The 27,159-nt window shown below is 47.1% G+C and overlaps 1 protein-coding gene and 1 pseudogene across 4 annotated transcripts in view; both read left to right on the forward strand.

Moving 5' to 3' along the window:
• Positions 1–13,433: 13,433 nt before the first annotated feature.
• Positions 13,434–15,406, forward strand: LOC144586541 (E3 ubiquitin-protein ligase Topors pseudogene; annotated as a pseudogene). Its single transcript, XR_013541416.1, has one exon. The product of XR_013541416.1 is annotated as an E3 ubiquitin-protein ligase Topors pseudogene (transcript).
• A 10,560-nt stretch (positions 15,407–25,966) lies between these two features.
• Positions 25,967–27,159, forward strand: part of RIGI (RNA sensor RIG-I) — a 30,949-nt gene continuing 29,756 nt past the window's right edge. For all 3 annotated transcript variants that reach the window (XM_078384879.1, XM_072992027.2, XM_072992028.2), the window contains exon 1: positions 25,967–26,222. In XM_078384879.1, coding sequence (XP_078241005.1) covers positions 26,117–26,222 — 106 coding nt within the window. In that variant the 5' untranslated portion in view covers positions 25,967–26,116. The remainder of the gene's footprint in view (positions 26,223–27,159) is intronic.

Below are 27,159 nucleotides of genomic sequence, written 5' to 3' on the forward strand. Positions count from 1 at the left end.
TAGTGCCTTGGCCATTGCCCTTTTTTTTAATTGAAAGGGAACTGATATGTCCCTATGGCCCTAAGAGTTTTTAACGTGAAATCTAGCCCCCAGCTCTTATACGGTGCCCCTATATGGATCGACACCTTCGATCACATCACCGAAGGCTTACAATCCCTCTTCTTGAGGAAAATACTTGGATTACCCAGCTGCGTCCCCAATGCTGCAATATGCATGGAAACCAGATCATTACTGCTAGAAACCCGTGCCTGGTTCTCAACCTTTAAGTTTTGGCTTCGCCTTTTATTTAACTCTGACCAGAACTCCCTCACCTTTTCAATGCTGATGGATCATCATGCATCCAAATGGTTGACTGTGATCCGGAAGAAAATCATATCCCTAGGAATTTCTCTGGACGCATTCTATCTGCCCTCTGCCTCGGCAATATTTCAATCAATTAAATACAGATTGCTAGATATTCAACTGCAACATCTGACTGAGGCAGCTTGGAAAACCTGTTCTCCTAGTCACCTGGGTCTATCCCAGAATTCTCGGCTTCTAGCTTCCTACTTCTTTTACTTAACCGATCCTCACCAAAGAAGAGCATTCATGCTGGCTAGATTTAACAAACTACCGTCGGCCGTTCTATTTGGAAGATTCTGCAGAACCCCACACCATCTTAGATGATGCCCTTGCAGCCAAGGAGCCATCGAAACAGTCCCTCATGTTCTTTTGGACTGTCCTTTCTATAGCAGCTCCCGAGCAAGATTTCTTGATCCATTATTCTCTGATACTAGTATCGCCAGCCAGACCCCCAATCAAAACACTGGGACAACTGGAAACAATTGCTATTTCCTCAAAAAAAGTTGCATCGAAGGAGACAGTGCCTATGATGAAGCCCGAAGCCATTCCGACCTCGGAGCACCTCTCTTGGAAGCCCATTGACGTGTGCCCTCAGACTGAGCCATTGTCCACCTTACCACTTATACGGTCCAGTTCCAGCTCCACCAACGGTCCCAACCCAGGAGAACTTCTACTGCAGCTTGATATTGTTATAGACAGCGAGACTTTGCCTAACGAGGCAATTGATGGGTTCAAAGTGCTGCCACGGGAAAACCAGAACCTGGTGCTCAAGAAAGTAGAGGCACTAAGGCAGGAGCTAATGAGCCTAGTTGAATCCTCCAAGCATAAGAAGGTCCCTTATCCCCCCAGGGGACAAACACCTCTATCACGTCAATCTCCACAATAAGGATAAAAGCCTGCAAGGGCAGGACCTCCCCACATAAGGAATATATCCAGGCAGAGTTGCCTACAACTACTTACACTCCAGTGGGCCTCATGTCGTTAACCTTCCCACTGTCTACTGTTGACCACTAGAGCAGCAGAGAGACTGCAGGATGACCAGTCAGGACATGACAGCAGAGGCTACAGTAATTCCTCTCAGTCCTCAACTCTCCCTCATCGCCTTAATATCCAAGAGTCTAGGCAGAGCAAGGAACCACTGACAGCCCTGCAGGTGCCCCGCTCCTCATCTAATCTAGCTAAGGTGAGCGTGGACATTCACAACCACGAGAAGCTCAGTGACTGCCCTACGGTCCCACTGGCTCTGCTAGAACCCTCGGCTACCTCGGCTGCAGACAACCTATCCGGGGTGGTCCCCTCTGCAGACAGCCTGCCGCTGAATCCGATGAGGTGTGCCCCACTGCTGTCTTCAAACTGACATACTGCCAACTTGCCCTCCGTTGGCCGTTCTCACGGTTGATGGTAGCTGTAAAATCCAGGGTATAAAACTTAAAACCAGGAACCAAGAAATCTTGATAGCCAATGTCTACATGCCCCCAGTCTCTTCCAAGTCTCACAGGGTCAGTCAGTGGGAAGCCCTGAGTCACGCCTTAGACAATCTTGACCTTAGGTTTCCAGGGATTCCTTTGCTGTTAGCAGGAGACTTTAATGCTAGAGCAGGCCAGGGTGAGGTCGTATTCAACCGTGTCCTGGATACATTTAGTGATGCTTCCCTCTTACATCTCTATGTTTCAGAGAGTCAGTCTAAAGACCACCAAATTAATGATGCGGGGATTCATTTGGCAAAACTCTGTTTACTTAGAGGTTTAATCTGGCTAAATGGCCTTATAGAGTCCCTACAGTGCTGCCGCTTGGAGCCGCACCGTGCCCGGCTATCCCCGCCCTGCTCGGACTCCCGGGAGTTCAAGCATGGCTGGGATAGCCGGGCGCGGCATGGCTCCAAGCAGCGGTGGCGGCAGGGCAGGGGGTGTCCGGATGCCTTCCATTGCTTTTCCTGAAAGGCATCCGGACACCCCCTATACTGCCGCCGCTTGGAGCCGCGCCGCGCCCGGCTATCCCAGCCATTGTGAGACTCCCGGGAGTCCAAGCATGGCGGCGGATAAGCCCTGCAAGGCATATGGAGATTCCCTGCTGCCGCTGCTGCTGCTGGAAGCCGAATGTGCCGGGCAGCCCAAGCCATGCTCAGACGCCTGGAAGTCCAAGTATGGCTGGGGTTGTCTGGTGCGGCGCCGCGCGGCTCCCAGCGCTGGCAGCAGCCGGGGGGGGGTGGGTCTGAATGCCTTACACTGCTTTTCCTGGAAGGCATCTGGAGGTGCCCTACCCTGCCACCGCCGTCGCTGGGAGCCTTTGGAGCTCTCAAAGGGCTTCCTCCAATGTCTGTGGGGGGGAAAGCCCTTTGAGAGCTCGGAAGGCAAACAGGCAGGGAAAAAAAGGCTGGAAATTCGAATTTCCCACCTTTTCTCCCTGCCTTCTTGCCTTCGGAGTGGAAGAAAGCTCGGAAGGCAAGAAGGCAGGGAGAAAAGGCGAGAAATTTGAATTTCCAGCCTTTTTCTCCCTGCCTGTTTGCCTTCCGAGCTCTCAAAGGGCTCCCCCCCCGACATTGGAGGAAGCCCTTTGAGAGCTCCAAAGGCTCCCAGCACCGTGCAGGGCTATCCCACCCATGGTGGAGTCCAACCATGACTGGGATATCCGGGGGCTGCGCGGCTCCAAGCGGCGGTGGCGGCAGGGTAGGGGGTGTCCGGATGCCTTCCATTGCTTTTCCATGATGGCATCCGGAGGTCCACTGCCGCTGCCAGTAGCCATGCCACGCCCGGCTATCCCAGCCATGCTCGGAATCCCGGGAGTCCAAGCATGGCTGGGATAGCCGGGCTCGTGTGGTTACTGGCGGTGGCAGGGTAGGGGACCTCCAGATGCCTTCATGGAAAAGCAATGGAAGGCATCCAGACCCCCCTGCTGCTGCCGCCGCTGGGAGCCGCGCCGCGCCGACCAGCTCAAACCATGATTGGACTTCCGGCGCAGCTCGGCTTCTAGCAGCGACGGTGGCAGCAGGGGGCCTCTGTATGCCTTGCAGGGCTTCTCCGCCGCCATGGGAGGCATCTCGGAGGTCCCCCCCCGCCGCCGATAGTGGCTCTGAAACACTGTCGGCAGCAGGGGGGACCTCCAAGATGCCTCCCATGGCGGCAGAGAAGCCCTGCAAGGCATATGGAGGCACGACCTACGGACTGGAAGGGGGAGGCGGGATAAACACCAAATTTGAATTGGGCGCTTTCCCCGCCTCCCCCTTCTAGTTCGTAGGTCGATTCTCCAGCTGCAAGTCGAAGTAAAATTTTGGGTCGGGAGAAGTCCGTAGGTCAAAAAGTACGTAAGTGGAGCCATTTGTAAGTCGAGACTCCACTGTATATGTGCTACCCAGTTTTGTATGTTAGATGCTTAATCTGCCATGGGACCATGTTATCGAATTCTGGGATTTGTAGTTGGGTGAAGTATTTAGCATTTTCTGCTACACAGTTCAGGGGGAGTCCCTCAGAAATCTTCAACAGAGACTTCTACACCCCTCACTAAACTTCGAATCCCAGGATTTCATAGGATGGAGCCATGGCAGATAAAATGACATCAAATTACTCTAACTCTAGTGTATTGATATTCTGTCCCTCTTCCTTGCTTATATGTGATGCTGAGGCTGTTATTTATGCAAGTCTTTCACTATAGTTTCAGAATAAAACATTCTCTGCAACCTGTTTCAAAGTTATTGTCGAATAAAGATTAATTTATTTTTCTAGAAAAAAACGCTTTTTGTTCTCTAGTTTGTGAAGGCCAGTCTATGCCCATGAATGCTGCCTGGTCCAGATGGGCAACACACACGCTTGGTTATTGCAAAACAAAACAAAACAAAAACAAAAACAAAAACAAAAAAAACCCCATTTCCCCAAACTAAGACCTTACCTGAAAATAAGTCCTGATTTTTCAGGATGCTCGTGATATAAGCCCTCCCCCCAAAATAAGCCCTAGTTGAGTGAAACCCCGCCCTCCACCATTGTCCGGCAACCGGAAGAAGGTGACATGCCTGTATTTGAATAAATGTAGATTGTTGTGCATGTAAAAAAGAGTAAAACACCCCCTGAAAATAAGCCCCAATGCGTTTTTGGGAGGAAAAAATAATATAAGACCCTGTCTTATTTTTGGGGAAACACGGTAGCAACAACCAAAAAGCAACCAAAAACCAAAGCCCACACATTTTGGAGTGCAGGAATCCGCAAGTAATCAACTGTTTCCATCTGCTTTCCATTGCTTTCGTTAGGATAATCTGTTTCTATGCGGTTTTATTATAGTTGAACACTGTCTTGTGTGAGCCAGATACTATATAAGAAGTCTGGGAGTGTTAAAACACTCTTGTACCAGCAAGCAGGTGCATCTGTGACAAGGTCTAGTGACACCAAGTTGAGTGAGAAATGCAAAGCTTTTCTATGTTTTAAAACAAACAAGAAGTGTAAGGGTCTGGGAACGGGGCTGTGGAAGCATCCTTTAATAAACTCAGACATTCACGTTCACAGATTCCCCCCCCCCTTTGCAAGCATGCATTCTTCCTCCACAGAATTCCTGAGCACAAAGAGAGACATGACTCTGAAATGCATTTTAAAGCTCTTTTTCATCCAAGCCAAACCAAAAGGCAGGAAAGGAGGGAGGGAGGTAACAGTGGGAGAAAGAAGAAAGAAAGAAAGAAAGAAAGAAAGAAAGAAAGAAAGAAAGAAAGAAAGAAAGAAAGAAAGAAAGAAAGAAAGAAAGAAAGAAAGAAAGAAAGAAAGAAAGAAAGAAAGAAAGAAGGTCATCACTGGGGCACACAGACCCCTCAGACAAAGGTTTGTGCTTTGAAGGACAAAAAGAGAGAAGGCAGATAGAGAGAGTGAGAGTGAGTGAGTGAGAGAGAGAGGACAGTAGGGGGGAAAGACAGTTTTTGGAGGCTAAAACACACATTTTAAACAAAACACGTTTTAAGGACAACATTTTAAAAACCAGAAAGTTTTAAACAAAACACATCAAAACACAACTAAACACAAAACACAGGAACAAAGCAACTTTTAAATCAACCAACCCAACCCAACCCACCCACCCATCAACACCTTTTAAAACAAAAGAGGGGTCACTTAGCTTTTGTTGTCTTCTGGAGGACATCACTGCCAGGTAGAGGTCCCCTCCTCTGGGTCATCTTCTGCTGAGGGTCCCTGTCACTGTCTCTTTGCTGCAGGCTCCATCTTGGTGAAAAATCTGTCCAATGTTGCCTGTTTTGTCCTGTGCTGAAGAATCTTCCTGAAGTGGCTGACGGCGTCGTCATTCACCATGTCCATAACTCTTCCTGTCACAGTCCTGTTTGGGTGGTGCCTCTCAAAGACGTCCTGGCACTCGGTCCACATCTGGCAGATGGATTCGATCTCCTTGCTGCTTACCTGTGCTGCCTCTGCCTCTTCCTGAGTGGAAAGCTCCTCCACAAGAGCCTTCTGCTGCTCGCTTTGCAATTCTGCAAGTTCTTCTGTGGTCAGCTCCTCTTTGTGGTCTTCAAACAGCTCCTCTGTATCCTCCTCGTTGACATTCAGACCCATGCCTTCACCCATGAAGACGATGTCCCTCACCACCTGTTCAACAGTCACCTCAGTGCCACTGTCTGTGGCACATTCTGGCCACAGTTTCCTCCAGGCTGAGTTCAAGGTCTGAGTTCTGACATCTTGGCAGGCCTTGTCAATGACTCTGATGCAGTGGAGGACATTGAAATGTGTCTTCCAGAACTCTGTCAGGGTCAGGGATGTCTCCTCGATGATGTTGAAGCACCTGCTGAAGGGTGCCTTTGTGTACAGCTTCTTGAAGTTGCTGATCACTTGCTGGTCCATGGGCTGCACAAGAGGTGTTGTGTTGGGCGGGGGGGGAACTTGACCCTCATCGATGTCCTCCACCAAGGATGGGGGTGTGTGCCGGGGCGTTGTCCATCAGCAGAAGGCACCTCTCAGGAAGCTGGTTGTCTGAAAGATATATTCTGACCGTGGGTGCAAACTCATCATAGAGCCATTCCAGAAACAGCTGCCTTGTCATCCAAGCTCTTGCGTTGGCCCTCCACATGACAGGCAGTGTGGCCTTGTTGACTTTGTTTCACTGGAATGGGCGAGGAGTCTGGGAGTGGTAGATCAGCAGAGGCTTGATCTTCAGATCACCGGTGGCATTGGTGCAGAACAAAAGGGTCAATCTGTCCTTCATGGGTTTATGGCTCAGCAGTTTTTCTTCCTCCTGGTTGATGTAGGTTCTCCTGGGCATCTTCTTCCAGAACAGCCCCGTCTCATCACAGTTGAAGACTTGCTGGGGGAGGTAGTCTTCTTCCTTGATGAATTCGGCAAAGTCCAACTTGAAGGCTTCTGCAGCATCATGGTCAGAACTTGCACCCTCCCCATGTCTTGTAACACAGTGGATGCCAGTTCTCTTCTGGAACTTTTGGAACCATCCCTTGCTGGCTTTGAATTCTTCTTGCGCTGCACTTCTGGAGGGGTTTCTTTCAATTAAATCACTGTGCAGCTTCCTCGCTTTTTCACAGATCATGGCTTCGCTGATGCTGTCAGTTGTTTCTCGTTGATCCCCACCAGTAAAAGGTTTTCCACTTCTTCCATCAGGGGTGGCCTATTCTTTGTTATGATTGTAACTCCTTTTGCCACATAAATGTGCTTCAAGACATCTTTCATCGTGAGTATGGTACCAATGGTTGACTTTGCCATCTGGTATTCAGCGGCCAGTTCAGTCAAACACATGCCCTGTTCATTCTTTTTGATGATTTCCTTTTTGGTTTCAATGGAGATGACCTTTTTTGGGGGGGTTGCTCTCTTCTTTCTTTGGAGCCATGACTATGGTTCAGCTCACCACAGTACACAAACCCTGCATCAACAAATCAACACAGTCCCTGGTTTTAAGGAAAAAAATAGACTGTGGAGTCTTAAACTTAAACTTCAGACTTGAGTCTGAACTGCATTTTAAAGCCTACCTGCCTGGCTGCCATTTTAAAGCCTGAATGCCTGCATCGGCAACCACGACAGGTCCTCACAGAAAATGTTCTGATTTAAAGGGGAAAAAAAGACTTTGGAGTCTTGAACTGCATTTTGCTTGCTTCAAAAATAAGCAAGCATTAAAACCACAGGCCCACGTAGAAAAATTTCTGTAACCGACAGATTTTAAAACCAAAGAGAGGTCTCATACACAAACCCTAGAAGCCACAGAATACAAAAATACAATAAATTTTAAATTTAAAAATTACTGTACAGTCTAATTTTCACATTTAATATTAATTTAACATTGCAGTCTACTTTTCACATTTTAAATCTACACTGCAAGACCCATCAGAGCACAGAAACATAACCCCCACCTAGCCCTAAACCCCACCCCCACCAAACTGCAAAAAACTCAGTAAATGTACAGTACAGTACTCACCCAGAACAGGGAGCCTCTCTGCTTAAAAAATAGACAAAAATTCAAAAATCAATTTTTAAAAAATCCCAAAAAAAGTCTGTAGCACAGTATACAGCACTGTACCAGGCAGTACCAGGCAGACTCTCTGAAGACTCTCTCCCTAACCACTCTCTAACCACCGGGATGAGCAAGGAAGCAGATTACTCTCTTCGCTGGCCAACGCTCAACTGAAAGCAGTTGAAATTTCTCGCTTTCCACGCCTCTCCCGCTTTATTTTTCGGTCCATAGGTCGATTCTCCAGCCGGAAGTTGAAGCGAAACTTTGCAGTCAGAGACGTCCGTAGGTCAAAAAGTTCATAAGTTGAGCCGTACGTAAGTCAAGGGTCCACTGTAGTAGGTAGCAAGTATGCTTTGGGTTATAGCAGGTATGGGCAACTTCTGCAAGTCTCAAGATCCACTTGAATACCACTCCATTTTATTTATTTTTCCTGAGAGGTGCCTCCTGGCATCTACTAGTGGCTACAGGAAGGAATGTCAACTTTTTCTGCTACTTCTGATCAACATCTGGTCTTAAAACAAGCTGTCTCCAGCTTGAGATAATAGCCCAAATCCTGTTGCTTAGTGTAGTAGATTGCACAAGAGTAGGCAACTGAATCAGTGGGGATTTGGTGAGTTAGTTACCCTTCAGTTCCATTGATTCAAATGAGCCTACTCTAACTGACTTTCTTAGAGTTAGATTAGGCCCATTTGACTCAATAGGAGCTGACTCCCTAAATTTTAATTGATCCAATGGGCCTATTCTGATGCAATTTACTACATAAAGCAACAGAATCTTGGCCAATTTGACTGTCAGGGTGGGGGCTAGGCATGGCAGAACTATATCTGCATCTTCTAGAAGTCCCTTTAATAAGATCTGAGCGGGTCCAAAGGAAATGGAGTTGGTGGGTGGGGAAGATGGACTCTGCGAGGGGAGCTATATGCTGTCTTAATGTTTTTCTTTGAATGCTGAGAGTTTTGAAATTCCACGATCCTCCAACCTTTCTCAAGCTCTAGTTTTACAGTAAAGCACTGAAAAGCTTTAAATTAAAAGTTGATATGAGTCTTTTGGTAGTGTGTGTTGTTGTTATGTGCCATTAAGTCATTGTAGTGAAGGAGACAGGGCGGCAGAGGCCCTCATTGGAGTGCCGTCTCTCCCCAAAGCCCACAGAGGAATACAAACAACGAATACTCACAGAGCACCACATTTCAAATGAATGATTACCCCCCCCCGTCTGCTCTTTTTTGTCCAGAATTGTCACGTACGGTGCACAGATGTGCTTTACATCACTGGTTCTTAACCTTGGGTTACTCAGGAGTTTTGGACTGCAACTCCCAGAAGCCTTCACCACCAGCTGTCCTGACTGGGGTTTCTGGGAGTTGCAGTTCAAAAGCATCCGAGTAACAAAGGTTAAGAACGACTGCTTTACATGGTTCCTAAGTGTTTGGCTACCTATGGGACTTGTTGCTGCTTCTGGTTTTTAGACTCTGAGACTTGGCAAAACAGTCAACCTTGTAAGATCTTGACAGGATTTAGGCAATGTCAGCATTAAAAATAGATGACGTTTGTCAAGTGGTGGCCAGTTGGTTCCACATTTTCTTTAGCTTAGCTGTCAGTGCTGATATATTATTTTTGTTCTGGCTTCCAACATTCCTATCTATTAGACCTTTATATTGTTGCATCTGAGTGTGTGTTTGTATACAGTACTGTATAAAATTTCCAGAGGGAGTAGCCGTGTTAGTCTTTTGCTGCACAAACACTAAAGAAAAACATGTTAATCTTCAAGGTGCCACAGGGTCCATTGTTGTCATTTACAAAGGAGTTCTTGTGATGTGCACATGTGAGTACGCTTCCATACCGTCTGGTAAGAACACCAGTATTTCCCCTGTAACTCTTTGACCATTTCCTGGATAGTTCTTAGATATCTGGCTGTGGAGCCAGAGTTTGGGGGATCGATTCCCTGCTATTCCTCATGGGCGTAGAGTCAGCCTATGTGGCCTTGGCCAAGCTGCACAGTCCCAGAGCACCCCCAGAAGAAGGGAATGATAAGCTACTCTTGACTCCTCTCTGGCTAGGAACCCCTTAAACTACTGGATTAGATGGTTAAAAAAATACCAGCTGTAATTGGTAGAGTGATTCCAAGATTATGTTTGGAAGTGTTCATGTGAGTATGCAGTAGAGGAATATCTTTAGTAGCCTTAGCTGGGGGAAGGGCCAGAAGGCATGCCCACTTGACTTACTACTGGGGTGCGTGCAATATACCTATGCAAATTGTTCTCTCTCATCTGCTGGGCTGGGAGATGGGCTGTGAGGATGCTAAACGCAGGCGGATTGCTTTGTGCTGAATACTTCAAAGGGTTCCTGTTCAGGGGAGGATTCTGTGGTGGTGCAGATGTGCTGGCATTTGGAGACCTCTGTTGATTTGAGAAATGTGTTGAAAGGTGCAGAGAAACGGACACTGAAAGGCGATCCAAGGAATAGTGCTGTCATTCTATTTCCGGTGTCTTTGCTGGCTAACCAGGAGTGCCTTGTGGCTTATGTAAGCAAAATGGCACTACCTCTGCATGAGCAGGAGATAAGCAGCAGGTCTGGGGAAACCCAAAGTTTACAGAAGTACCAAAAGTCTTCTGTAGGAAAAAAAAACCCATTGGAATGGGAAATAGCCCCTTGCTGACTGAGTTAAGTCAACTACACTCAGCTTGGATAACTGAAACTCTACTCAGTTTCTATTTCTCAAGCGGATATACTTAGCACAAGGAAGGGGGAATTTCCAGGGCCATAGCCAATATTGTGGGAAGAACTGGCTTTTCTTTAAAAGCAGAGGCATTTTGTTCAATGTGTGCAAAACTCACCTTAGCCATTAACTCAGATTAGGCATCCTTCAGTCTCCAGAGACTATTGACCATTAACTTAAAACAACTGTAATCCTCAGTGTGCTTAAATTGGTGTTAACATCCATCAACCACTTACTTCTGAGTAAATATATAACACTTATCCTTAAGCAGCTATACAAGTAACCACATCACAGCACACCCTTTCTCTTTGTCATAGAGGCAGCTTAAAGCACGGTTTTTCAGGTTAACTTTTGAATTACATTGTAAACTATTGAAACACAAATCCAAAGCATCCTCGGGATTTGTACACAAAGGAAATTTAAGGTAATGTAGAATACATGACCACTTCTGGGCTCTTGGCATGGGTAGCAAGAAGGATTCTGCTCTCTTCTGAGTCCTTCAGTGAAGCCTCGAGGGTTCGTTGGAACATCACTATGTGTTGCAGATAAACATAGTGAGATGCCCTCATTAGATCAAGGCCTGGCCTAGTTCAGATCATAAAATAATAGGGTTACAGGTTCTTTAGAACTTCATCAGGCAAGGAAGGATTATAAGAAAGCAAAACCGTGGCAGGGAAGAATGACCATCTCTGGAGCACGTTTGTTTCTTCATTTCTGAAGTCCTTCATGCAACCTGAAACCATTGCTTACATCTGGAAGAGCCTAAGCACTTATGTTCCGCCCTGAGCCTGCCTAAATGCAGACTCTTATCACTAAAGCAGTAGCCTGCTGTCTGCCTGTTCCCTTGTTTCATGCCTAGTCTGATGAAGAGTTGTGATGCATTTGAAAGCTTGCAAGCGATTTTGTGCACTTGCAGTCGACCTACTAAAGGTAGAGCAAACCAATATAAGCAAGAAGGAAGAGATCAATCTCCTCCTGCTCATTAATATTGGAAATGTGGCTCCATTTAAATGTTATATCCTTAGAATGGGACCAGCAAACGGTAACCCTCCAGACATTGTTGGACTGCAACTACCATCAGCCCTAGCTGCCATAACCAGTGGTGGGAGACCATGAGAGCTGCAGTTTGACATCTGGAGTGCTACCCTTTCTGCATCTCTGCTTCAAAGTAAGTGGGGAATATACAAAATCGGAGGACCAACGTTCCCCTGGCACTCCTGTGTTGTGCTGTGTGTGAGGAGGCCCAGGCTGAAGGGGGCCCTGCAGCCAGATATCAAGGCAGCTTGGTGGCTTCCTCAGCTGCATCTCGGAAGTGGTGGGTCTAACGGAAGGAAGAGGGACTGGCGGGGCACAGTTTCCCATCTGGTCTGCCCATCCCTTCCTCCAAACAGAACCTGCTGAACAATTTTGCTACCCTCCTCACCCTACATAATTTGTGATTATGTTGCTCCATGAGGCCTTGGCTATGTTCCAGCTGTGCACAGATTGCTGTTTTTCTTAATTTCTTATCAGACATGTATGGGTGGCTGTGGGCATTGGACTGGATCTGGTTTGGGACAGGATGAAGTGTGCAAACAAAGTCCCTGGTTAGTTAAAATCCTTTTAAAGGAGCCGAGGGTGAGGGCATGCTCAGGCCAAGCTCAAGTGCCAGAGGTCCAAAGGGATCCCCAGCTGCCAGGGAGCCACAGCGTGTCTGCACACCTTCAAGGGCTCTCCTGGGCGATCATTCCAAGGACCTGATTCAGAACATGGCAGGTTGGCACTCACCTCTCCTTGTGCTCTGAATCCATGTCCCAATGCCTGGGCCAGGGATACTGCTGTTAGAGCCTGCAGACCGATGTCTTTTATCCCCACCCATTGGGAGTCCGGCTGCAAGCAGCGGCAGGAGCACCGGGAGCGTGCAGAGACAGCATACCGGCTTTCAAGCATCCCTCTTCTTCAGGCCAGATGTTAAAAGTGGGGGATGGAAGGGAGGAAGCTCGATCTTAATACCTTGCTGTTTTCAGGGAGTTTCAAAACAGATGCTGCAGACAATGTGTTTCAGCTGATAGAGTGATGATTTATTAGATTTCACCCAAGGTGGCCCAACTCGCAGAATCCCCCAGCCAGTATTGTACAATAAAGTATAAAAGACTTGAGTGCCCGAGGGTGACCACCGGTTCAAGCGGGGTAGGGCAACAGCCCTGGGGAAACAGCGGCGATCTCTCCCTCCTCCCCCCGCCCCCCCTCCTCTTTTGGCCCGACGGCGCTGTCACCAATGTGTGACCCGCGGGAGTTACGCAGCCGAGCCTTCAGCGCCCGAAGCCGGCCAGTCGGGAGGGGGGGGGGTCGGAGCCCACCAACGCCCGCGGGTTCGATTGCGGGGGCGGGAGAGGACAGGGGCCACCCGGGCGCGTCCGCTTCGCTGGCCTCCCTCTCGGACCTCAGGGACGCGCGGGGGACCCTCCGCTGGGGCGCGCGGGGTGAGCCTGCGCCTCTCTCGAGGCTTGGTCCTCTCTGGCGCTTGGCTTGGCTTCTCGCCTCTCCATCCCCTCTCTCCGCTCTTGGTCCTTGGGTCGTTTCGCTCCTTCTCTCCAAAGGAGGAGGCGGGCGGCCCTTCCTTCGCGGCTGAGCCGTTACTTTCCACCGGTCGGGTAAGAAGAGTTCCGAGCCGTCGGTTATACAATGGGCTCTCTTGGGTGGTGGAGAGGGCGCTCGGTTCAAGCTCAGAGGCACGCTTGCCAAGGGTGATGCTTCTCCAACGCCTGTCAGGGGTCGGAGCGAGGCAGCTCTCCTAACTTCCTAATTTAAGTAAAGGTTTCTTTATGGATTGCTATTTTGGGGATTAGGGTTTGGTTTTGGCCATTGAGCAAAACTGACAACTGACTTTGAAGAGCAAATTGTAATACGTCAAATCCAGCTGTCGTTGGGTGAACTGGTGGTCTAATGAAAGAAAAAAGCCAGGGTGATGCCTGTAGGACAGACTGAGATGTGGTCTACATTGTTTGCTGGCTAGCCTAGCGGGGAGGGATTGTGGAAATTAATAACTACAAAAGGGGTGAAGGGCCTCAATTCTCCAACCCTACTGTAAAAGTCTATGAGAGTGGCTGATCATTTATATAATTTTAATTGATTGACAAGAATTAAGTTAAACGCATGGTAATGATTTTGTCGCTCTCTTTATTTTCAGAATTTCTCATCACTAGCAGTTCACTTTGTGGCAGTTAGTTCTTCACCCAGATCTGGTGTGAACAAGCTGCATCAGACAATGTCATCATCAGATATATCTCCAGACTCTAAATGTCCAATCTGCCTGGACCGGTTTGAAAACCCGGCTTATTTGGATTATTGTTCACATAGATTCTGTTTCCAATGTGTGCAGGAGTGGTCCAAAACCAAAGCAGAATGCCCTCTCTGCAAACAGCCTTTTCTTTCCATTGTACATAGTATGAGGTCTGAAGATGATTTTCAGGTGTACACAGTAAGGCCGGATAATGGGATTTTGTTTGAAGCCGGAGGGAGCTACAGAGATCTATCAGCTGAATTTTTTCGTAGCAATCCTTCCTTTATTCACAGTCTGGTCCCGTGGCTAAAATGGGAACTCACACTCCTGTTGGGTGTTCATGGGTCTCGAGTCAATATTGTACAAGGTATCATCATGCGTAACGTGACAAGGTACGACCTAGAGAGCCCAGCGTTTGCTGATGACTTGAGACCTTTTTTACGCCATTACACAGAACACTTTTTACATGAGTTTATTGGTTACATCAGAAGACCTTATAACATAGAGGCATATGATCTGCTTGACTATCCAGCTCCATCACGTGAAGAAGGCAGCCGTTCCGAGTCCTCCATTATTACAATCTCTCCAGATGATGTGGGTTCCCAGCAAGCAGAACAGAACGCCTTCGCAACTGATATCGGCCAGGCCCCTTGGGATGATGAAACACCCGGTCCATCTTACTTGAGCTCCGAGCAGGTCCGTGCCGCTCTGTCTACTACTTTGGACACTTCAGAAAGCTCTGATGAAGAACCCTCCACAAATGCAAGAGATTTGCAGGCACCGCTGCCAGCTCCTGTGGAGATAAGCGAGGACAGTTGTGATTCGTCCGACAACTGTGTAATTGTTGGGTATGTGAAGCCACTGGCAAAGAGGACACCTGAAGTTGTGGAGTTGTCTTCGGACTCTGAGGAATCAACTGATGATGGGAAAAGTGAAGGCGAGAAGAAGACGAAGCCCATCCAGTACCTCAGTTTCAGTGATACAGATGCAGGTGGCCATGCATCACATTCTCACAGAGAGCGCCATGGCCTGAAAAGTAAGCAGAAGCATCATAGCACAGAAAAATGGAAGAAGAAAAAAGATGGGAGCAAACATAAGAACAAGAAGGGGAAGAAGAGGTCCAGAACTCATGACCTCTACTACTACGAAAGAAGATCAAGAAGCAGATCACGAAGCAGATCTCACAGTCCTCCTCGAGGGTGTGACATGACAAGATCTGAGAAACCCAGTGGGAAAAGGAAACACAAGACCCATCACCTGGACAGCAACACCTCAGAGAGAAAGCGGAAAAGAAGGTCCAGAAGCCCAAGCGTGGAGATAATTTATGAAAGAAAACCCAAAAAGAAAAGAAAGTAATTGGGTTTTTCAGGTCAGGTAGGATCTCTAAAGATGCTCACATCAACTAGGCTGGCATCCAATTTACTAAGTTCTGTATCCAATTCGACAAACTGGTGCTAAATGCCTCCTCTGTCAGGGACTCCCCAGGGGGAATTACTTTTGAATCAACCCGAGGCTGCAGTGTTTTAGATTATATTTTAATCCCCCCATCCCTTAAAGATAATTTAAAGCACTTTTATACAGTGGTGCCTCGCTTAGGAGTCTTACTTTAATGTTTTTTCTTAATTTTTCTGGTGTTTTGTGCATGCCTAGGTCTTGGATTGGGATTTTCAATTCAAAACCTGAGTTTTAATTTTTTTACTGGGTATTGTTCTCCTTGGTTGGGGGGTGGAATCCTAAAGGAGTCTGATTTTAATGGTTTTTCCTCGGAGAATTTGGATCTGCTATTGCATTCGTTCTGTGTGGGAGAAGCGTGCAGAAATCTGATTTAAAATTTTGGGTACCCTGCAGGGGAAACTTAGGGCACAGAGTAGCTTCTGTTGTGCGGATTTGAATGCAAAAGTCTGATGACAAGTTTGATTTTTTTTTATACTGTAGGCATTCCTTTCTGTTGTGTGGTGAGGTGTGGACTATTCCAGAACATCTGGAACATTCGAGAGGTACGTCTTCATTTCTTCTGTGTTTTCTTCTTACCTTGTGCTGGGGGGTGTAGTTATGCTAAGTCTAATTTATTTTCAAAATTTCTTTGGTCAGGCATCCTCCTGTGGCGTGGTGTGGCCTGCAGTGGAGTTTGCTGCTTCAGGGAGACCGAGAGGTAGGTCTACATTTCTTCTCCTGTGTTTTCTTCTTACCTTGTGCTGGGGGGGGGGGTGTAGTTATGCTAAGTCTAATTTATTTTCAAAATTTGTTTGGTCAGGCATCCTCCTGTGGTGTGGTTTGGCCTGCAGTGGAGTTTGCTGCTTCAGGGAGACCGAGAGGTAGGTCTACATTTCTTCTCCTGTGTTTTCTTCTTACCTTGTGCTGGGGGGGGGGTGTAGTTATGCTAAGTCTCATTTATTTTCAAAATTTCTTTGGTCAGGCATCCTCCTGTGGCGTGGTGTGGCCTGCATTGGAGTTTGCTGCTTCAGGGAGACCGAGAGGTAGGTCTACATTTATTCTCCTGTGTTTTCTTCTTCTTGCTTTGTGCTGGGGGGGTGTAGTTATGCTAAGTCTAATTTATTTTCAAAAATTTCTTTGGTCAGGCATCCACCTGTGGCGTGGTGTGGCCTGCAGTGGAGTTTGCTGCTTCAGGGAGACCGAGAGGTAGGTCTACTTTTCTTCTCCTGTGTTTTTTTTTTCTTAACTTGTGCTGGGAGGCTGTTATGCCACTTGTTTGTCCAGGGCAGTTTTGGCCAGTTGTGGGAAGGTGTGCGGGAAGGTGAAACAGATATAAAGCACTGCCTTTTGTTTTTTCTTACGTAGCAACAGCTGACATGGGTCCCAAGAAGCCTGCTTCTGCAGAGGGCTGGCAAGCTGACTAGGGAGACGATTACCCTGGAGATGTAAAAGGAGATCATCAGGAAGTACGATGGAGGCAAGTGCATCGCGGACATCACCAGGGTTTACGGCAGTAATCCATCCACCATCGGCACCATTGTAGCGATGAGGGAGAAGATCCTTGCCACGGACACAGCCAAGGGTGTCACCAGGATTGCAAAGAACCAGCCAGCTGTCCTGGAGAAGGTGGAGAAGCTCCTGGTCCACTGGATGCAGGAGAAGCAGCCTGCAGGTGAGACAGTGACTGAGGCTGTCATCTGTGAGAAGGCCAGAGTCCTGTATGTGGACCTTGTGGAGCAACAGCCCGGAACCTCAGCTGAGCCAGAAGAGTTCAAGGCAAGCAGAGGCTGGTTTGAACGCTTCAAAACCAGATCCGGCATCCACAGCGTGGTGAGGCATGGAGAGGCTGCCAGCTCCGATGTTCCTGCGGCTGAGGAATTTACCGTGGAGTTCCTGGAGGTTGTGACAACAGAGGGCTACCTTCCACAGCAGGGCTTCAACTGCGACAAGACCAGGCTGTTTTGGAAGAGGATGCCCAAAAAGACCTTCCTGACTCAAGAGGAGAGCAAGCTGCCTGGCCACAAGCCCATGAAAGACCGTCTCACCCTCCTCTTCTGCGCCAACACCAGCGGGGACCTGAAGATAAAACCCTTGCTCGTCTACCACTCAGAGAATCCACGTGGTTTCAAGAAGGACAAGGTGGACAAAGCCCGGCTGAGGGTGATGTGGCAATCCAATGCCAAGGCTTGGGTCACACGCACCCTGTTTGTGGACTGGTTCAATCATGCTTTTGGCCCAGCTGTCAAGCGGTACCTGGTGGAGAAGGACCTGCCACTGAAGGCCCTGCTCCTGATGGACAATGCTCCTGCCCATCCTCCAGGCCCTGAGGATGACTTGTTGCAGGATTTCGGCTTCATCAAGATCATGTTCCTGCTGCCTAACACCACCCCGGTACTCCAGCCGATGGATCAGCAGGTCATCGCCAACTTTAAGAAAAGGTAGACAAAGGAGCTTTTCCGGCGCTACTTTGAGGTGACCAATGCCACCAGCCTCACCCTGCATGATTTCTAGAGGGAGGAGTTCGACATTGTCATCTGTTTAAAGTTGATTGCCACGGCCTGGGACGGGATCAGCCAGAGGAACCTGAACTCTGCTTGGCGCAACCTCTGGCCAGATTGTGTGGCGACTAGTGTTTCTGCGCCTGCACCAGTGTCAACAGTGATGGAGGAGATTGTGGCCTTGGGGAGGAATATCGGCCTCGAGGTCACAGAGGAGGAAATTACTGAACTGGTGGACGGCCACGACTAGGAGCTGACCACTCAGGAGCTGGTTGAGATGCAGGCACAGGCTGTGGAGGAGCAGGAAGAAGAGCCAGAGGTGGAACATCTGTCCACCAGGGAGCTGAAGAAGTTTGACAGAGTTAGCAGAATTTTACCAGGATTTTTCCCAGGTGGTGATAACCAGCAGAGTTCCCAGTGAAGTGCAGACACAGGCAGCAAACTCTCTTCTAGCAGAAATACTTGGTTTATATGCAGAATATTTACAGATATTTACAGCTTCAGTCCTTGTTCTATACATGGCAGTTTCACAGTCACAGAGCCTTAAATCAGTGTCATAGTCCAGTAAATAGTCATATACCATATATCAGTCCGTTCTGCCAGAGTTCCACTCTCCAAGCACGTAGGTACGGCTTCCTCTGAACTCTCAGGCATGGCTCCACGGCTACAGCACTTCACGACAACACAGCAACGACCCAACAGCAACCCACACTGTTGTGTTCTAGGTCTCCAGCTATATACCAGAGTTAGCCAATCATGGCATGTTCATCCTTCTGGTACCTTCTAACACAGTTGTTTATGCTTATGCTTAGGTCTCCTTTACAGTGCTGTTTCTTACAATTACTATCTTTGTGCTTAAACTGCATTTAACAATTTCAGGTTTATCCAAACCCTTTCAATCCCCTCCAAATTGTTAAATGCTTTACATATACTTTTAAATTGTTTTTCATCATTATTATGCATGTTACAGTACATTTCCACACTTTTACATCTTACATTTCACATCACTTCATACATTTCACTGCATTCTCATTTTCAGCATTGTATATGCCTTTTCATATACCTTGAGCCTTTTCAGAGAATTCCTTTCATTCTCCAGGACTTTATTACACTTATCCTGCCCAGACCTAGGCATTATTTTTATTTTTCACAGGCTCTTCTATATTCTCACAGTTAAATATTTCTGGCTTATACCTCTCAGGTTGTCTGCATTCCCTTGCAGATCTCCTCGGTAGCACTCTCTCCTCCTCAGGAGTTTCCCTTTGCACTACTGTAGATGGGGCTTTACTATCTGACTGCAGCTCAACAGGTTCAACTTCTTCCTTCATTCCCTGTTCTGGGTGTGAGCTCTCCTCCTCACTGTCTTCACTCTCATGCATGTCATGTGTGTGGATGATTGTTTCAGGTGGCAAACTTATTTTATCCCAGTAGGCATGCTCATTAAATGTTGCACTACTGCTGATTACAACTTTATTAGTGTTGGGTACAGCAAACCTAAATGCTTTTCTGTTCTGCTGGTACCCTAGAAAATACATGAGTTTTGCCTTCCTCTTACCCTTTCTCCTGGTCTCCTTGGGTATGTGCACCCATGCAGGTGACCCAAACAGATGCAAAATTTTTAAATTTGGCTTTCTTCTCGTCCAGATAGTGTAAGGTATGTCTTTAATGCCACTATGCCAAAGTATATTTAAATAAAAGTTTGCGCATAGAATCGCTTCACCCCAGTAGTGGTCTGGTAACTTACTCCCTCTCAGCATGGCCTCTGCCATATTTTGGAGTGTTTGGCCTCTCCTCTCTATAAAGGCATTCTGTGTTGGAGTGTAAGGTGCAGATTTTCTGTGACTTATTCCATGCTGTTTCAATATTCCCTGAAATTTAGCATTGGTGAGTTCTGTACCATTATCAGTTTGAATCTGCTTCACCTTCTTGCCTGTTTTTCTCTCCACAAATCTTAACCATCTCTCAAATTCTATGTGTGTTTGCCCTTTGTCCTTCATTAAATAACAAAATCCAAACCTTGACTTTTGGTCCTGAATTGAGAGAATGTATTTTGCTCCTCCCAAAGATGCTCTTTTGGGGCCTATTACATCTATTGACACTAAATCTAGAATGTTGCCAACTTCTATGTTACTATGCTTCTTTACAGGAGCACATTTACTTTTTGCTTCTTGACAGGCTTGGCAATTAATGTATTTCTCACATTGCCTTAAATTCACTCCATTTGCATTTTAAATTGTTTTTCTTACTGCCCTATAATTTGCATGTCCCAATCTCAAATGCCACAAATGTATGCATTCATTATGAGGTTTTACATTCTCATACACATTGTTTGCCTTAGCACTACTTAGCCTATATAAGTTGTTTCGTACATAACATGTTAGCTTTTCATTCTTTTCACCATTTATAACACACTTATTTCTATAGAATGTGCTAACAAATCCCTTTTCTGCTAATTGGCTAACTGACAATAAATTGCGTTTTAACTTTGGCACGTATAACACCTCTATTGGCACCTTTAAACATGGTAATTTTACTTTACCTTTACCCATGATTTTTGCACTCACTCCATCAGCCAACATTACTTGCTGATCAAACACAGCCTTAAAATTGGATATCAGCTTTTTATCTCTGCACATGTTAGCTGTTGCCCCTGAGTCTACTACCCATTCTGCTTCTTCGTGGTGGTGGTTGTAAATAGTCTCTGTTAGGTTTGTTGTAACTTTCTCACATCGTGATTGTTTTCTTTCCTTCCTTTTAAATTTGCATTCTTTGATGAGATGCTGTCTGGACCCACAGGAAAAACATCTCCTCCCAGGTTGGATATTTGCAGCTGTGACCTCCTCCTCCCCAATTACACTTGGCTTGTTGCTCACAGAGGTTTTGGAGTCACATAGTTCCTGGTAGTCTTTCCTTTTCTGCTCCTCCTCCAGAAGTCTACTGGTCACATTTAGCACTGTTAGTTCAGCTTGTGGTAGTACCTCCATGTTCGCTACAAGCTGGTCATATGACTCATCAAGTGAAGAGAGAATTATAAATGCTTCCTGAATTTCAGTAAATGTGATATTTTTCTCAAGTCCATAAGCATTGCCTTCATGTGCTCTAAATGTTGCAGCATGCTCCCACCAGGTTGCAATCTGGTACGGAATAGCCTTCTTGCAATTTGTATCTGGCTACCCATGCTGACTCGTTCAAAGAGTCCCCTCAGGTCCTCCCATGCCTTTCTTGCTGAAGTCTGGCCGCTTATGTGGACTAGGAGACAATCTTCTAGAGTCAGACCGATGATTGCAAGTGCCTTGTCATTCTTTCTCTGTGTTCTGTGATTCAGCACAGCTGGTGGTTTCACTACAATATCCCATAGTGCTTCCTTCTGGAGCAATAACTAGACACTCTGCTGCCAGGTGGAGTAGTTATCTCCAATCAGCTTACTGATAGACAGTCCTGACATTAGCAGCTCACTTGCCATTTTTCACACAGTGCAGGACAAAGCTGTTGTACTCACTGGTGCTACTTGGACACCTCTGGGCACTTCCTTCTGGATATTTCTGGGCCCATAGCCATTGACAGAGTTAGCAGAATTTTACCAGGATTTTTCCCAGGTGGTGATAACCAGCAGAGTTCCCAGTGAAGTGCAGACACAGGCAGCAAACTCTCTTCTAGCAGAAATACTTGGTTTATATGCAGAATATTTACAGATATTTACAGCTTCAGTCCTTGTTCTATACACAGCAGTTTCACAGTCACAGAGCCTTAAATCAGTGGCATAGTCCAGTAAATAGTCATATACCATATATCAGTCCGTTCTGCCAGAGTTCCACTCTCCAAGCACGTAGGTATGACTTCCTCTGAACTCTCAGGCATGGCTCCACGGCTACAGCACTTCACAGCAACGACCCAACAGCAACCCACACTGTTGTGTTCTAGGTGTCCAGCTATATACCAGAGTTAGCCAATCATGGCATGTTCATCCTTCTGGTACCTTCTAACACAGCTGTTTATCCTTGTGCTTAGGTCTCCTTTACAGTGCTGTTTCTTACAATTACTTACTGTCTTTGTGCTTAAACTGCATTTAACAATTTCAGGTTTATCCAAACCCTGTCAAAGTTCTTGCACCGCTGGCAGTTAGTGCAGAGAGTAGCGTAGTGGCACCACCCGGACACGGCTGTGGCACATCAATGTTCCAACACCTATGATGAAAGGATTGTATCCCCTTTCAGAGCTATGCTACCTTTCTGTGCTGCTCTCTTTGCTACTCTCTGTATACAGTGGGGGTCTCGACCTAAGGAATTAATCCGTATTGGAACGTATTGTAGGACTCCTAGGGCTTCGGCGCGGCTTCCAGAGGCCTCTCAGAGGTCCCCTGCCGCAGCCATCGAGGCTGCCAGAGGCCTCTGAGGGCTTCGGCGCCGCTGCCGGAGGCCTCTTGGAGGTCCCCCGCCACCAGCGATAGTGCTTCGGAGCCACTATCGGCGGTGTGTGTGGGACATTCAAAAGGCCTCCCATGGTGGCGGGGAAGGCCTTCGGAGGTCCCCCGCCGCCACTGCCAGGAGCCACGCCATGCCAGGCTATCCCAGCCATGGTTGGACTCCCAGGAGTCCGAGCATGGCTTGGGTTGCCCGGCATGGCATGGCTCCAAGCGGCGGCAGCGGCAGGGTAGGGGGTGTCTGGATGCCTTCCACGAAAAGCAATGGAAGGCATCTGGACACCCCCACCCCACCCTGCTGCCACCGCTGCTGGGAGACTTCGAGCTCTCAAAGGGCTTCCTCCAATGTCGGGGGGGGGAAAGGCCTTTGAGAGCTCGGAAGGCAAAACAGGCAGGGAGAAAAAGGCTGGAAATTCTAATTTCCCACCTTTTCTCCCTGCCTTCTTGTCTTCCAAGCTCTCAAATGGCTTCCTCCGATGTCTGGCAGAAAGCTCCGAAAGCAAGAAGGCAGGGAGAAAAGGGGGAAATTCGAATTTCCAGCCTTTTTCTCCCTTCCTGTTTGCCTTCCGAGCTCTCAAAGGGTTTTCCCCCCTGACATTGGATGAAGCCCTTTGAGAGCTCCAAAGGCTCCCAGTGGCAGCGGCAGCAGGGTGGGGTGGGTGTGTCCGGATGCCTTCCGTTGCTTTTCCTGGAAGGCATCTGGACACCCCCTACCCTGCTTCCGCCGCTGCTAGGAGCCAAGCCGCACCGGGCAATCCCAGCCATGCTTGGACTCCCAGGAGTCTGAGCATGGCTTGGGTTGCCCAGTGCGGCTTGGCTTCCAGCAGTGGCAGCGGCAGCAGCAGGGGACCTCTGGATGCCTTGCAGGGCTTCTCTGCCGCCATGGGAGGCATCTTGGAGGTCCCCCCCCCCCGCTGCCGATAGTGGCTCCAAAGCACTATTGGCTGCGGGGGGGGGGGCTCCGAGATGCCTCCCATGGCGGCAGAGAAGCCCTGCAAGGCATCTGGAGGCATGACCTACGGCCTACGGACTGGAAGGGGGAGGCAGGGAAAGCTCCAAATTTGAATTGTGCGCTTTCCCCGCCTCCCCCTTCTAGTCTGTAGGTCGATTCTCCAGAAGCAAGTCGAAGTAAAATTTTGCGGCCGGAGAAGTCCATAGGTCAAAAAGTACGTAAGTGGAGCCGTTCATAAGTCGAGACTTCACTGTATATCAGTGGCAAGAACTAGTGTCTTGGCCATTGCCCTTTTTTTATTATTTGAAAGGGAACTGATATGTCCCTATGGCCCTAAATGTAAAGCTAGAAAATAATGGTTAATGGTTAGTTTTTAAAAAAATGAAGAGGAAAGAAGCAGGTTTTTAAAATATATTTAATTTACAGAACCCATCTTGTTCTTTGTCACACTGAGGCCTTTTTTCCCCCATCTGGAGCCTCTAGTATTTTTTAGACTTTGGATTAATCACGGGTCGAGCTGTTTGTCTGTGCTGCCTTTGTTTCTCAAGCAGACATGGTTGCTTCCTCTTTGCTGCTCTCTGTCTCTGAGTATATATCTGTGCTACCCAGTTATGTATGTTAGATGCTTTATCTGCCATGGGACCATGCTATCGAATTCTGGGATTTGTAGTTGGGTGAGGTATTTAGCATTTTCTGCTACACAGTTCAGGGGGAGTCCCTCAGAAATCTTCAACAGAGACTTCTACACCCCTCACTAAACTTCTAATCCCAGGATTTCATAGGATGGAGCCATGGCAGATAAAATGGCCTCAAATTACTATAACTGTAGTGTATTGATATTCTGTCCCTCTTCCTTGCTTATATGTGATGCTGAGGCTGTTATTTATGCAAGTCTTTCACTATAGTTTCAGAATAAAACGTTCTCTGCAACCTGTTTCAAAGTTATTGTCCAATAAAGATTAATTTATTTTTCTGGAAAAATGCTTTTTGTTCTCTAGTTTGTGAAGGCAAGTCTATGCCCATGAATGCCGCTCGGCCAGATGGGCAACACACAAGCTTGGTTATTGCAAAACAAAATAAATCAAAACAAAAAACCATTTCCCCAAAATAAGACCTAACCTGAAAATAAGTCCTGATTTTTCAGGATGCTTGTAATATAAGCCCTACCCCCAAAATATGCCCCAGTTGAGTGAAACCCCGCCCTCCACCATTGTCCGGCAACCGGAAGAAGATGACATGACTGTATTTGAATACATGTAGATTGTTGTACATGAATAAATAAATAAATAATACACCCCCTGAAAATTAGTCCTTATGCCTTTTTGGGAGAAAAATAATAATATAAGACCCTGTCTTATTTTTGGGGAAACACGGTAGCAACAACCAAAAATCAACAAAAAACAGGAATCTGGAGTGCAGGAATCTGCAAGTAATTGACTGTTTCCATCTGCTTTCCATTGCTTTTGTTAGGATAATCTGTTTTTATACAGTTTCATTATAGTTGAACACTGTCTTGTGTGAGCCAGATATAAGAAATCTGGGAGTGTTGAAACACTCTTGTACCAGCAAGCAGGTACATCTGTGACGAAGTCTAGTGACACCAAGTTCAGTGAGAAAAGCAAAGCTTTTCTATGCTTTAAAGAAAACAAGAAAAGAAAAGATCTCGGGAGAGGGCTGTGGAAGCATCCTTTAATAAACTCAGACATTCACGTTCACACCTGGTAGCCATAAAGGTAAAGGGCAGTTGAGAAACATTTTGATGAATAAATATTTCCTCTGGTTCTCAGTGACCTCTCGCTTGATGATGAGATAATATTCTCCAAAACTTGTGCAATTTTGCATGTATTTGCACACTCTGGGGGGACCTTAAAGTGGGCAATATATAAATCGGACAAATAAACAAGTAAACCAACGTAGTACCCATTAAGGAGTCTTGAATTTATCTTGTGTCAACAGAGCTATTGCTGGTTTGGCCTTCAGGGATTCATGTGGGTCCCTCTAAACAAGGTTGCTGGACTGCAGCTCCCCTAGGACTTCTCCCCGTCGGCTCTGCTGGCCACGGCTGATGGGAGCTGGAGTCCAATGGCACCCGGCGGCTGGCTCCGTTCTCAGCGGGCCAACTCTAGGACTTTGTGAGGACCGAAACAGCAGCCAAAGATCTTTGGAGGAAGCGGAGGTGACATTGTATTAATGCCATTGAAAACGCATGGTGAAAGGCGTTTTGGATGACAGATAGAAGTAGCACGTAGCCTCCATTATAGAGAGAGCCGCCTGTTACAAAAATGCATAGAAAAGGCCATATTTTGATAAATGTACTAGTATGGGGCACCAAACATCCTCTTAGATGTACAAGGTAAGAACCAGATTAAAAGAATGGCAATAGCATTGTCATCCACTGTTTTATTATTTATTTATTTATTTATTTTTGAAAAAAAATATGAATCAGGTAATCTTGCTGGATTTTGTTAGATTACGACAATAAATAGTTGTTCTTTCACTGCTGCTTTTTATTATGGACACTGAGCTTTTGTTAGATGCTTAAAATGTAAAATGTGATAATAAGCATTTTCAGACGTTAACTAAAGCCGCTCAGAGTGGTCGTATAGACCAGTTGAGCGGGATACAAATCAAATCAAATAAATAAATAAAATAAATCTCGGGGAGGGGGGCGCCATTTCCTCCCCTCCCCCCCTCCCCCTCCCCGAGATTTATTTTATTTTATTTATTTGATTTGTATCCCGCTCATCTGGTCGATACGAAACCACTTTCCCCCCCACCTCCCCCGCCCCTTTGTTATTTCGCCCCCGCCCCCCCTTCCCGCCGGCGAACTTTCGGTTTCTAGTCCTTCGCTTTCGTTTCCTGCTGCGGGCTGGGCGCTCCCTTGGACCCTCGTCAGCTGACTCGTCTGCTCCGGTGAAGCTGTAACCAAGGTCGGCAAGGGAAGGGGGGAAGAGCTCTCGGGCCGGCCGGCTGCGAAGCTGCTGCGTGCCGGGCTCCTTTTACCGGGAGCGCGTCTGCCGAGGGAGGAGGCTGCAAAGGCGGCCCCGCTCGATCCCCCACGGAGATGACCGCGGAGGACAAGGAAAGCCTGCGCCGCTTCGGGCGTTACATCCACAGGACGCTGAACCCGGTCTATATCTTGAGCTACATGAAGGACTGGCTCAGCGACGGTGAGTCGGGGGGGGGGGGAGAGGGTTTGCCCAGGCGCCTGGCAGAAATGCCCCTCCGTGGTGCGATGCTCGGACCCGAGGCCTCAGAGCATCTCCCCCCCCCTTTCCCACGGAGATCCCTGGCCACGATCGTCTGTGGGGAAGGAGCCCCGAGGTCAACTTAGAAGAGTTGGACTTGGCTCCATGGTTAAAATCAGTCCCCAAAGAAGTCCGGGTTTACTTAATTAGAAACAAACCCCCACACCCCTTCTCGTAATGTTGTTTCCGGAAAGTTTCTGTAATGAAATGGAGCGTTTGTCCATACTGTATAGGCAGAGAGAACCATGTTAGGAGATTCGTGGCCGGGCAGCCCCAACCTACAAACTTGTGGCAGCACCAGGGGGCGGGGGAAATGTTTGGGGAGGGTGATTTACAAAACAGAGGGTGCATTCCAAAACAGAGGTTTTCTGAAAGAAAAATCAAGTTCTATATTAAACCTAAACTTGTTTTCTGAAGTCACTCATAGGGAGTATTGTGGGGCATGTTGGTCTTGATGTGAGCAAATAGACTTTGGTTCAAGTAATAAAAGGAATCCAGAGATGGGAGGAAAGGAGGTCTTGCCCCAGTCTTATCACTACCCCCCCATGCACTCTAGGTTGTATAGCATTTTTTTTAAAGGTTGTGAAATTCAGGCCACATTTTTTACAACATTCCTGTTTGGAAATAAGTTTACCATTACTAATTGATTGATTTAAAATATTTATGTGCCACCTTTCTGCTAGGATTCAAGGTAACTTGAAGTATTAAAAGAAACAAAGTTAAAAGCTCAAAATAAATTATTACATTGTTACAAAGCCTTAAACAGATCTCATATTAAAATTTATAAATAAGAGCAATATTAAAAACACAGCAGAATAAAATAGCCTCTTTTTTCAAAACCCTGGTTAACCAGTCATTT

Source organism: Pogona vitticeps, chromosome 2, assembly GCF_051106095.1.
Source record: "Pogona vitticeps strain Pit_001003342236 chromosome 2, PviZW2.1, whole genome shotgun sequence".
NCBI classification, from domain to species: Eukaryota; Metazoa; Chordata; class Lepidosauria; order Squamata; family Agamidae; genus Pogona; species Pogona vitticeps.